Source organism: Scyliorhinus torazame, chromosome 8 (assembly GCF_047496885.1).
Source record: "Scyliorhinus torazame isolate Kashiwa2021f chromosome 8, sScyTor2.1, whole genome shotgun sequence".
In the NCBI taxonomy this organism is placed as follows: Eukaryota; Metazoa; Chordata; class Chondrichthyes; order Carcharhiniformes; family Scyliorhinidae; genus Scyliorhinus; species Scyliorhinus torazame.
The window spans coordinates 1,026,805-1,039,402 of NC_092714.1; the positions used below are offsets into that span (position 1 = coordinate 1,026,805).

General features: G+C 49.4%; 2 protein-coding genes across 3 annotated transcripts in view; one reads left to right on the top strand and one right to left on the bottom strand.

Moving 5' to 3' along the window:
* Positions 1 to 12,598, bottom strand: part of LOC140427619 (ribosomal RNA processing protein 1 homolog B-like) — a 944,136-nt gene that overhangs the window by 765,492 nt on the left and 166,046 nt on the right. The gene's annotated exons all lie outside the window — the stretch shown is intronic.
* The window catches only part of pwp2h (PWP2 small subunit processome component), a 78,560-nt gene that overhangs the window by 24,724 nt on the left and 41,238 nt on the right, over positions 1 to 12,598 (top strand). For both annotated transcript variants that reach the window (XM_072513028.1, XM_072513029.1), the window contains exons 10-11: positions 4,678 to 4,814; positions 9,947 to 10,095. In XM_072513028.1, the coding sequence (XP_072369129.1) occupies positions 4,678 to 4,814; positions 9,947 to 10,095 (286 nt within the window). The remainder of the gene's footprint in view (positions 1 to 4,677; positions 4,815 to 9,946; positions 10,096 to 12,598) is intronic.

Here is a 12,598-nt window from a genome sequence, read left to right on the forward strand (position 1 = left end):
TCTACCATTCACTGTATACAGTGAAAAGTATTTTTCTGCGAGCAGCTCAACAGATGATTAAGTACATGAGAAGAAAAGGGAATAAAAGAAAATACATGATAGGGCAACACAACATGTACAATGTAACTACATAAGCACTGGCATCGGATGAAGCATACAGGGTGTAGTGTTAATGAAATCAGTCCATAAGAGGGTCATTTAGGAGTCTGGTGACAGTGGGGAAGAAGCTGTTTTTGAGTCTGTTCGTGCGTGTTCTCAGACTTCTGTATCTCCTGCCCGATGGAAGAAGTTGGAAGAGTGAGTAAGCCGGGTGGGAGGGATCTTTGATTATGCTGCCCGCTTTCCCCAGGCAGCGGGAGGTGTAGATGGAGTCAATGGATGGGAGGCAGGTTTGTGTGATGGACTGGGCGGTGTTCACGACTCTCTGAAGTTTCTTGTGGTCCTGGGCCGAGCAGTTGCCATACCAGGCTGTGATGCAGCCTGATAGGATGCTTTCTATGGTGCATCTGTAAAAGTTGGTAAGAGTCAATGTGGACATGCCAAATTTCCTTAGTTTCCTGAGGAAGTATAGGCGCTGTTGTGCTTTCCTGGTGGTAGCGTCGACGTGGGTGGACCAGGACAGATTTTTGGAGATGTGCACCCCTAGGAATTTGAAACTGCTAACCATCTCCACCTCAGCCCCGTTGATGCTGACAGGGGTGTGTACAGTACTTTGCTTCCTGAAGTCAATTACCAGCTCTTTTGTTTTGCTGGCATTGAGGGAGAGATTGTTGTTGCTACACCACTCCACTAGGTTCTCTATCTCCCGCCTGTATTCGGACTCATCGTTATTCGAGATCCGGCCCACTATGGTCGTATCGTCAGCAAACCTGTAGATGGAGTTGGGACCAAGTTTTGCCACGCAGTCGTGTGTGTACAGGGAGTAGAGTAGGGGGCTAAGTACGCAGCCTTGCGGGGTGCCGGTGTTGAGGACTATTGTGGAGGAGGTGTTGTTGTTCATTCTTACTGATTGTGGTCTGTTGGTCAGAAAATCGAGGATCCAGTTGCAGAGTGGGGAGCCAAGTCCTAGGTTTTGGAGCTTTGATATGAGCTTGGCTGGGATTATGGTGTTGAAGGCGGAGCTGTAGTCAATAAATAGGAGTCTGATGTAGGAGTCCTTGTTTTTGAGATGCTCTAGGGATGAGTGTAGGGCCAGGGAAATGGTGTCTGATGTGGACCGGTTGCAGCGGTGTGCGAATTGCAGTGGATCAAGGCATTCTGGGAGTATGGAGGTGATGCGCTTCATGATCAACCTCTCGAAGCACTTCATTACGACTGAAGTCAGGGCCACTGGTCGGTAGTCAGGGCCACTGGTCGGTAGTCATTGAGGCACGTTGCCTGGTTCTTCTTTGGTACCGGTATGATGGTGGTCTTCTTGAAGCAGGTGGGGACCTCGGAGTGGAGTAGGGACAGGTTAAAGATGTCCGTGAATAACTCTGCCAGCTGGTCCGCGCAGGCTCTGAGTGCACGACCAGGGATCCCGTCGCCTTCTGAGGGTTCACTTTCAGGAATGCCAATCTGACTTCGGAAGCTGTGATGGTGGGTATGGGTGAATTATGGGCTGCTGGGGCACTCGCCAGCGGATTGTTGGTTACCTGCTCGAACCGAGCATAGAATGCATTGAGTTCATCGGGGAGGGGTGCGCTGCTGCCAGAGATACTGCTCAGCTTCGCTTTGTAGCCCGTTATGTTGTTTAGTCCTTGCCACAATCGCCGAGAGTCTGTCTGTGACTCTAGCTTGGTTTGATCTTCTCTCTTGGCATTCCGGATGGCTTTCATAGATTATCATAGAATTTACAGTGCAGAAGGAGGCCATTCGGCCCATCGAGTCTGCACCGGCTCTTGGAAAGAGCACCCTACCCAAGGTCATCACCTCCGCCTTATCCCCATAACCCAGTAACCCCACCCAACACTAAGGGCAATTTTGGACACTAAGGGCAATTTATCATGGCCAATCCACCTAACCTGCACATCTTTGGACTGTGGGAGGAAACCGGAGCACCCGGAGGAAACCCACGCACACACGGGGAGGATGTGCAGACTCCGCACAGACAGTGACCCAAGCCGGAATCGAACCTGGGACCCTGGAGCTGTGAAGCAATTGTGCTATCCACAAGGCTACCGTGCTGCCCAGAGGAGGTCGTACCTGGATTTCTTGTATAGGTCAGGGTCGTCTGCCTTGAATGCCTCAGATCTGTCCTTCAGTAGGGAGTCAATCTCGCGATTGAGCCATGGTTTCCGGTTGGGGAACGCACGTACTGCTTTCTTTGGCACGCAGTCGTCCACACATTTGCTGATGAAGTCTGTGACGGTGGTGGCATACTCATTTAAGTTGGTCGCTGAGTTCTTAAATATGGACCAGTCCACTGTCTCTTTAAGAGCTCTTCTGTCTCCTCGAACCAGCACTGCACAACCGTCTTAGCTGGATTCTCCCGCTTGAGTTTCTGCTTGTATGCCGGGAGAAGGAGCACCGTCTTATGGTCTGATTTCCCAAAGTGCGGTCGGGGGATGGAACGGTAGGCGCCCTTGATTTTTGAGTAGCAGTGGTCAAGAGTGTTGTCTCCCCTGGTGGGACAGGAGATGTGCTGGTGGAATTTTGGCAGTACACTCTTGAGGTTGGCCTTGTTGAAGTCTCCGGCCACGATGAACAAGGCCTCCGGGTGTTCTGTTTCGTAGTTGTTTATTACTGTGTATAGTTCGTCCAGCGCCTTCCTCACTACTGCCTGGGGTGGGATGTAGACCGCTGTGATAATGGCTGAAGTGAACTCACGTGGAAGATAATATGGGCGGCACTTCACAGTCAGGTATTCCAGGTCTGGGAGCAGTAGGCCGCTAGAGTCGCCACATCCAAACACCAGGAGGAGTTGATGAGGAGGCAAACCCCTCCACCCTTCGCTTTGCCTGATGATGCCGTGTGGTCCGCCCGGTGAATTGCCCGCTTCACGCTCGCTATTGAGAGGCCTGTAGTAAAGTCCCAACAATGTTAGTGCACCCTTCCTATTTCTTAGCTCTACCCATATTGCCTCAGTGCTCGAATCCTCCATCGTGCCCTCCTTAATCATAGCTGTGATATCATCTCTGACCAGAAATGCAACTCCTCCACCCCTTTTACCTCCCTCTCTATCCCTCCTGAAGCATCTATACCCTGAGATATTTAGTTGCCAGTCTTGCCCTTCCCTCAACCAAGTCTCCATAATACCAATGACATCATAATTCCCAGGTACTAATCCAAGCCCTAAGTTCATCTGCCTTACCTGCTACACTTCTTGCATTGAAACAAATGCACCTCAGACCACCTGTCCCTTTGCGTTCTTCATCTCTTCCCTGTCTACTCTTCTCCTTAGTCACATTGAGTTTATTATCTAGTACCTGGCTTTAGTTGCTGCCTCATTACTGACCTCTAACTTCCTAATCTGGTTCCCATCCCCCTGCCACATTAGTTTAAAACCTCCCCCAACAGTGTTAGCAAAAGCACCCCCTAGGACCTGTCTACTCCCCTTACGATTGAATCCTCCATGACTATAGCCCTGCCAGTCTTTTTCCCGCCCTTCTGTGCAGCAGAGCCAGCCACGGTGCCACGAGTCTGGCTACTACTGCCTTCCCCTGGTGAGTCATCTTCCCCAACAGTATCCAAAACGGTATATCTGTTTTGGAGGGAGATGACCGCAGGGGACACCTGCACTGCCTTCCTGCTCTTTCTCTGCCTTTTGGTCACCCATTCCCTGTCTCCGTCACCAATCCTAATCTGCGGTGTGACCAACTCACTGAACGTGCTATCCACGACCTCCTCAGCATCACGGATGCTCCAAAGTGAGTCCATCCGCAGCTCCAGAGCCGTCATGCGAGGTGGTATTTTGAAGATACATGAGGTTGGTCCCTGGGACGAGGGGGTTGTCCTGTGATTAGAGGCTGAGTAAATAGGGTTTAGATTCTCTGGAGTTTAGAAGAATGAGAGGGGATCTCATTGAAACATAGAGATTATGAAGGAGTTTGATATGGCGATTACTGTAGGTCGTCTCGTTAACTGAGAGGATTATGGGCTCAAGCTCGAGATGAAATATGACAACAGACTTTGCTAGGGACAGGAATGCAGTCAGAAAGCTCGGAATGGAGTGTTTAACAGGGACTGAAGACATTGACATCAGCCTTCCCAATTATTAATTGGAGGAGATTTCTGCTCGGGTAAGAATGGAAGCGGTTGGGAGCAGTCCCACCCTGGGTTACAGTGGGTGCTGTTGGACGAGGATGATATGGTCAGTCATTTCAGAGGCTGCAGACAGGAGGTAGAGGGAAAGTGTAGCTTTGTCTCGGGCACACAGGGTGTCACTTGTGACTTTGATCAGGGCTGTGACAGAGGCAGAAATCCGGAGAAATTCATACATGGAGATTTGGGAAAGATGGGAGCAGATTTAGGAAGTGGCAGTATGTTGGAGAAGGAAAGGATTGAGGGGAATGCTGTGAAGTTGGGGTTGAGGAATATGGGAGTGGGTGGCTGGGAGGGAATTGAGTGATGTCTTGTGGATTGGGGATTACTGGTTCATGCTCTAACTCTGATTTGTTTGTTTCTGTGTAGCTGGGTGTCAGATTGAGGGGGTGTCAGTGACACAGTTGTAATATTTCTTGTGTGCGTGTGTTTCAGGTGTGGGCCAGCTCTTGGTATGGGAGTGGCAGAGTGAATCCTATGTACTCAAACAGCAAGGTCACTTCAACAACATGGTCGCCCTGTCCTACTCTCCAGATGCTCAATACATCGTCACAGGGGGAGATGATGGAAAGGTAAGAATCATAGAATCACTACAGTTCAGAAGGAGGCCATTTGGCCCATCGAACCGGCACCGACCTTCTGAAAGAGACCCCACCCTATCCCCATAACCCAGTAACCTCATCTAAGCTTTTGGACACTGAGGGGCAATTTATCATGGCCAATCCACCTAACCTGCACATCTTTGGACTGTGGGAGGAAACTGGAGCACCCGGAAGAAACCCACGCACACACGGGGAGGATGTGCAGACTCCGCACAGACAGTGACCCAAGGCTGACCTCTTCACATCAGTACGCAGTTTGCAGTTGTCATGGAGCTCAGTTCAGAGATCAGCAGTTTTACTGATCGCCTTTTTCTTTCTTTCCTGGAATGTGGCGCTGTGCCACCATCTCGAACAGCTGCCGTCTTTGTGCCGCAGTTTTTCTTACAACCAATTGAGAGAGCAGAGTTACATGTAGGCCAGATTAAGTAAGGACAGCAGATTTCCTTCCCTGAAGAACGTTAGCCAACCAAACAGATTTTTACAATAATGAGAGATTGTTTCATGGCCTCCATTACTGAAACTTGCTTAATTCCAGATTTTTACTCATCATTCAAATTTATTAATTATATTTAAATGCTACCATGAACCCAGAATGTTAGCCTGACCGTTTGATGGCGGGTTTAGTGAAGTTGCTACTACGCCACTGAATTTGCTGCTTTCTACTCTCTTGAGGAGAAAATTATTCAGAAAGTGTTGTAAATGTAGTCCTTGTTACTCTTCACCTGTTCCTGCCCTGTTCATTTTGTCAGTTAATGATTATTTCAAAGTAGCAGATGCTGGGATTAAGGGATATGGGGAGAAGGTGGGATTGAGGGATACGGGGATGAGGTGGGATTAAGGGATATGGGGAGAAGGTGGGATTGAGGGATACGGGGATGAGGTGGGATTGAGGGATACGGGGATGAGGTGGGATTGAGGGATACGGGGATGAGGTGGGATTGAGGGATACGGAGAGTAGGTAGGATTTAGGGATACGGGGAGAAGATGGGATTGAGGGATTCGGGGATGAGGTGGGATTGAGGGATTCGGGGATTGAGGGATTCGGGGATGAGGTGGAATTGAGGGATTCAGGGATGAGGTGGGATTGAGGGATTCGGGGATGAGGTGGGATTGAGGGATACGGGGAGAAGATGGGATTGAGGGATACGGAGAGTAGGTAGGATTTAGGGATTCTGAGTGAGGGCGGGATTGAAGGATTCAGGGATGAGGTGGGTTTGAGGCATTCCGGGATGAGGTGGGTTTGAGGTATTCAGGGATGAGGTGGGTTTGAGGGATTCGGGGATGAGGTGGGTTTGAGGGATTCGGGGATGAGGTGGGTTTGAGGAATTCGGGGATGAGGTGGGATTGAGGGATTTGGGGATGAGGTGGGATTGAGGGATATGGAGAGAGTAGGTGGGATTGAGGGCTATGGAGAGAGTAGGTGGGATTGAGGGCTATGGGGAGAGTAGGTGGGATTGAGGGCTATGGGGAGAGTAGGTGGGATTGAGGGCTATGGGGAGAGTAGGTGGGATTGAGGGCTATGGGGAGAGTAGGTGGGTTCAGGGCTACAGAGGTGGAAATGAGGGTTATGGGGAGTAGGTGGGATTGAGGGCAATGGGGATGAGGTGGGATTGAGGGATTCGGGGATGAGGTGGGATTGAGGGATTCGGGGATGAGGTGGGATTGAGGGATTCGGGGATGAGTTGGGATTCGGGGATGAGGTGGGATTGAGGGATTCGGGGATGAGTTGGGATTGAGGGATTTGGGGATGAGCTGGGTTTTGGGATTGAGGGCTATGGGGAGGGTTGGTGGGATTGAGGGCTATGGGGAGAGTTGGTGGGATTGAGGGCTATGGGGAGAGTTGGTGGGATTGAGGGCTATGAGGAGAGTTGGTGGGATTGAGGGCTATGGGGAGAGTTGGTGGGATTGAGGGCTATGGGGAGAATAGGTGGGATTGAGGGCAATGGGGAGAGTTGGTGGGATTGAGGGCTATGGGGAGAGTAGGTGGGATTGAGGGCTATGGGGAGTAGGTGGGACTGAGGGCTATGGGGAGAGTTGGTGGGATTCAGGGATATAGGGAGGGGATGTGATAGAAATTGACTTTTCTCGTCTGCTATATCCATGAGAGTAAGGAGAGATGATAGAGGTAAAAGGGTTAAATGGGAACTCATAAAGAATAATTAACTATAATCATGTTAAACATTACGTGAGTGCACCAATAACTGGGAATCCACTAAGGTTTAATCCAGATCATACACTTTAATTTCTGTTTTAAACTTCATTTGCGAGTTGCTTGAGGCTGCAAGGTCAGTGACGTCAACTAAAAGGCCCCATTGTTGTACAGTACGGGTAGTCCCGTTTCTATGGTAACAGCCAGTCTAGGGTGATATGCCTTTAGGTGTTTTTCTAATTAGATGCAGGTGTGGATAATTTGGAAAATTGGCAAGCGATGGAATGGGAAATTTGTACCAATACATTAAATTGATGGACAGACATTTTGGCCAAATTGAGTAAATTATAAATTAGTTAAAGCCACTCAGAAGTAAAAGAAGGCTAGACCTTAAGATAATCTCCTTAAGAATCACTTACCAGGTGGAATAACTCCTCCCGGGATCACCCCATCTATATTTCTGAAACCTATTTCCTTTGCTGCTTGCTTTTGCTAATCGCCATCTTTCTTTTGTTTAAATTACATAGTTATTTTATCCTGTGTATTATGATTTGAAGAGTTGCTACAATCTGTAATTGAATGAAAACTCAACCACTGTATTCGCTAAAGACAGTCAATCTGACCAGCTTGCTGCAGGGCTAGTCGGAACTCTCTAAATGTTGTATTGAAAATAAGTTTACCAGTGGGCACAGCGCTGACAAAGTACAAGTGGACTTTGCCAAAAAGCACAGACTTGACCTCTGTTATTTGGGAACTGAGACGGGATAATGGATATCCAGAGTTCCGAATAGAGACAGATCCCTCAAGATGGGCAGGTGGGATTGTGGGAAATGTGGAGAAGGTTGGATTGAGGGATATGGGGAGCAGGTGGGTTTGAGGGATATGGGGTGGGGCTGGGTAGGTGGGATTGTGGGAAACGGGGAGAAGGTTGGATTGAGGGATATGGAGAGTAGGTGGGTTTGAGGGATATGGGGTGGGGCTGGGTAGGTGGGATTGTGGGAAATGGGGCGAAGGTTGACAGGTGATGTTTCTTAGCCCCTTGGGCTGTTGTCTGATGTCTGGTACAATGGCTGGTCCTCTGGTCTAGAATGCTGTTGCTGGGTAGCCTCCCTGTGACTGACCTCTGCCCCCTGTTGTTGGGCAGGTTCCCGGTAACTGACCTCTGCCCCCTCTTGTTGGATAGGTTCCCGGTAACTGACCTCTGCCCTCTGTTGTTGGTAGGTTCCCGGTGACTGACCTCTGCCCTCTGTTGTTGGGTAGGTTCCCGGTGACTGACCTCTGCCCTCTGTTGTTGGTAGGTTCCCGGTGACTGACCTCTGCCCCCTGTTGCTGGGTAGGTTCCCGGTGACTGACCTCTGCCCCCTGTTGCTGGATAGGTTCCCGGTAACTGACCTCTGCCCCCTGTTGCTGGGTAGGTTCCCGGTGACTGACCTCTGCCCCCTGTTGCTGGGTAGGTTCCCGGTGACTGACCTCTGCCCCCTGTTGTTGGGTAGGTTCCCGGTAACTGACCTCTGCCCTCTGTTGTTGGTGGGTTCCCGGTGACTGACCTCTGCCCCCTGTTGTTGGGTAGGTTCCCAGTGACTGACCTCTGCCCCCTCTTGTTGGATAGGTTCCCGGTAACTGCCCTCTGCCCTCTGTTGTTGGTAGGTTCCCGGTGACTGACCTCTGCCCCCTGTTGTTGGGTAGGTTCCCGGTGACTGACCTCTGCCCCCTGTTGGGCAGAGATGCTCGCATTCTAAGCATTGTCTTGCGTCTTTGAATCTGTCTATATATTTGTTTCTGGAACATACCTCTTCATTCCCCTGAGGAAGGAGCAGCGCTCCGAAAGCTAGTGATTCGAAACAAACCTGTTGGACTTTAACCTGGTGTTGTGAGACTTCTTACTGACCCCAGTCCAATGCCGGCATCTCCACATCATCTCTGTTGGGTGGTGTGATGAATGTAGACATTGTTATATATTATATTTTAATATCTGTTGCAGTAATGTTAGTAAAAGCCTGGGTTATGATATATATTTGCGGAGGTGGTGCCTTAGAGGTATTGTCGCTGGTAGTCCAGAGACCCAGGATAATGATCTGGGGACCCAGGGCTCGAATCCCACCACAGCAGGTGGTAGAATTTAAGGTCAATAAAATATCTGGATTAAAAAGTTTAATGACGGCAGTGAAACTATTATTGATGGTCGGGGAAAAAACATCTGGGTCACTCATGTCCTTTACGGAAGGAAATCTGCCGTCCTTACCCGGTCTGGCCTACATGTGACTCCAGACCCACAGCAATGGGGTTGATTCCTCAAGGGCAGTTAGGGATGGGCAATAAATGCTGGCAGAGCCTGTGACACCCACATCCCATGAATGAATTAAAAAATAAATTGTCCTACCTAAGCAGGTCATTTGACATCTTAGTGGGATACAGATGATGTAATTACTGAGGAGCCAGGTCTGTCTGTAGTTTTGCACTTGGTTGTACGCTTTGAGTCGGACAAGACCGAAGGATTTTAAGTTGATCAGCAGTTTTGTCAAATGCTGCTGGGTTGAGCAGAAGTGTCCTGGGTCTGCTCCTGAAAGGCCTCTTTCTCCAAAAACCTCGACACAACTAAGCAAGTAATCGGTTTGTTAACTTTATTTATAAATTGCATCTGAACTATTGCTTAATTGGATTGGTAGCGGTATAGACATTCAGTTCACACTTTCCTTTTATTTAAGAATTGTTTAACTGATTATTGAATTCTAATTCTTTGACGTTAATGTGGTTAATTCTGTGTTTAAATTAATGTTTGTTGGAATATAAAAGGAACCCATTGCTCAGAAAGTATCCTTTCCTCACAGATTTACAAATTTAAAATAAATTGTTTTGGGTTCTTGTCCAACATCCTGACAAAAGTCGTGGTTTGGTTTGTTACCCGAGCAGTAGGTTCCCTGTGACTGACCTCTGCCCTTTGCCCTTTGGTCAGGTGAAGGTTTGGAATACGAGCAGTGGTTTCTGCATCGTGACATTTACTGAACACACGAGCAGTATTACTGCGGTTACCTTCAACTCCACTGGCTTTGTGGTGCTCAGTGCGTCTCTGGACGGGACAGTCCGAGCATTTGACCTTCACAGGTGAGTTATTGGTGCGTTTAGCTCAACTTCAACTTGTTCAGTTTGTGTGTCTCGTGCAGCTGATGCTGTCCTTTGTACCTCTTCAAAGACTGAGTCTCTGACCAAGAACTGCAAGACCTGTTTTAATAATCTTTCATGGGATGTGGACTTGGCTGGCTAGGCCAGCATTTTTATCACTCGTCCCGAATTGCCCTTGAGAAGGTGGTGCTGAGCTGCCTTCTTGAACCGCTGCAGTCCATCTGGTGTAGGTACACCCACAGTGCTGTTAGGGAGGGAGTGCCAGGATTTTAACCTAGCGACAGTGAAGGTGCGGCCTGCTCTGGTAGCCACAGTATTAATATGGCTTTTCCAGTTCAGTTTCTGATCAATGGTAATCCCCAGGATGGTGATTGTGGGGGATTCAGCGATGGTAATGTCATTGAATGTCAAAGGGCGATGGTTAGATCCTCTCTTGTAGGAGATGGTCATTGCCTGGCACTTGTGTGACACGAATGTAACTTGACACTTGTCAGCCCAAGCCTGGATATTGTCCGGGTCTTGCTGCATTTGGACAGGGACTGCGTCAGTATCTGGGGAGTCGTGAATGGTGCTGAACATTGTGCAGTCGCCCGCAAACATCCCGACTTCTGACGTTAAGGTGGAGGGAGGTCATTGATGAAGCAGCTGAAGATGGTTGGGCCGAGGACACGACCCTGAGGAACTCCTGCAGTGATGTCCTGGAGCTGAGATGATTGACCTCCAACCACCACAACCATCTTCCTTTGTGCTGTAATGAGGTCAGGAGCTGAGTGACCCTGGCGGAACCCAAACTGAGAGTCCGTGAGCAGGTTATTGCTGAGTAAGTGCTGCTTGATAGCACTGTTGATGACTCCTTCCATCACTTTACTGGTGATGGAGAGTAGACTGATAGGGCGGTAATTAGCTGGTTGGATTTGTCCTAATTCTTGAGGACAATATTTAGACTTGGGATGATCAGCAGAAAGTTACATTTGCGCCACACAAGTGCCCGGCAATGACCATCTCCTACAAGAGAGGATCTAACCATCGTTCCTTCACATTCAATGGCATTACCATCACTGAATCTCCCACAATCAACATCCTAAGGGTTGCTGTTGACCAGAAGCTAAACAGGACTAGCCATATTAATACTGTGGCAAGTATTGGTATTTGGGGTGTGAGGGGGTTGTTGGGGTGTTTGTGTCGCTGGGATTATTGGGGTTCAGGGTGAAGCTGTGTTTGTGTCGCTGGGATTGTTGGGGTTCAGGGTGAAGCTGTTTGTGTCGCTGGGATTGTTGGGGTTCAGGGTGAAGCTGTGTTTGTGTCGCTGTGATTATTGGGGTTCAGGGTGAAGCTGTGTTTGTGTCGCTGGGATTGTTGGGGTTCAGGGTGAAGCTGTGTTTGTGTCGCTGGGATTGTTGGGGTTCAGGGTGAAGCTGTTTGTGTCGCTGGGATTGTTGGGGTTCAGGATGAAGCTGTGTTTGTGTCGCTGGGATTGTTGGGGTTCAGGGTGAAGCTGTGTTTGTGTCGCTGTGATTATTGGGGTTCAGGGTGAAGCTGTTTGTGTCGCTGGGATTGTTGGGGTTCAGGGTGAAGCTGTGTTTGTGTCGCTGGGATTGTTGGGGTTCAGGGTGAAGCTGTGTTTGTGTCGCTGGGATTATTGGGGTTCAGGGTGAAGCTGTGTTTGTGTCGCTGGGATTATTGGGGTCCAGGGTGAAGCTGTGTTTGTGTCGCTGGGATTATTGGGGTCCAGGGTGAAGCTGTGTTTGTGTCGCTGGGATTGTTGGGGTTCAGGGTGAAGCTGTGTTTGTGTCGCTGGGATTATTGGGGTCCAGGGTGAAGCTGTGTTTGTGTCGCTGGGATTGTTGGGGTTCAGGGTGAAGCTGTGTTTGTGTCGCTGGGATTATTGGGGTTCAGGGTGAAGCTGTGTTTGTGTCGCTGGGATTGTTGGGGTTCAGGGTGAAGCTGTGTTTGTGTCGCTGGGATTATTGGGGTTCAGGGTGAAGCTGTGTTTGTGTCGCTGGGATTGTTGGGGTTCAGGGTGAAGCTGTTTGTGTCGCTGGGATTATTGGGTTTCAGGGTGAAGCTGTGTTTGTGTCGCTGGGATTATTGGGGTTCAGGGTGAAGCTGTGTTTGTGTCGCTGGGATTGTTTGGGTTCAGGGGGAAGCTGTGTTTGTGTCGCTGGGATTATTGGGGTTCAGGGTGAAGCTGTGTTTGTGTCGCTGGGATTATTGGGTTTCAGGGTGAAGCTGTGTTTGTGTCGCTGGGATTATTGGGGTTCAGGGTGAAGCTGTGTTTGTGTCGCTGGGATTGTTGGGGTTCAGGGTGAAGCTGTGTTTGTGTCGCTGGGATTGTTGGGGTTCAGGGTGAAGCTGTGTTTGTGTCGCTGGGATTGTTGGGGTTCAGGGTGAAGCTGTTTGTGTCGCTGGGATTATTGGGGTTCAGGGTGAAGCTGTGTTTGTGTCGCTGGGATTGTTGGGGTTCAGGGTGAAGCTGTTTGTGTCG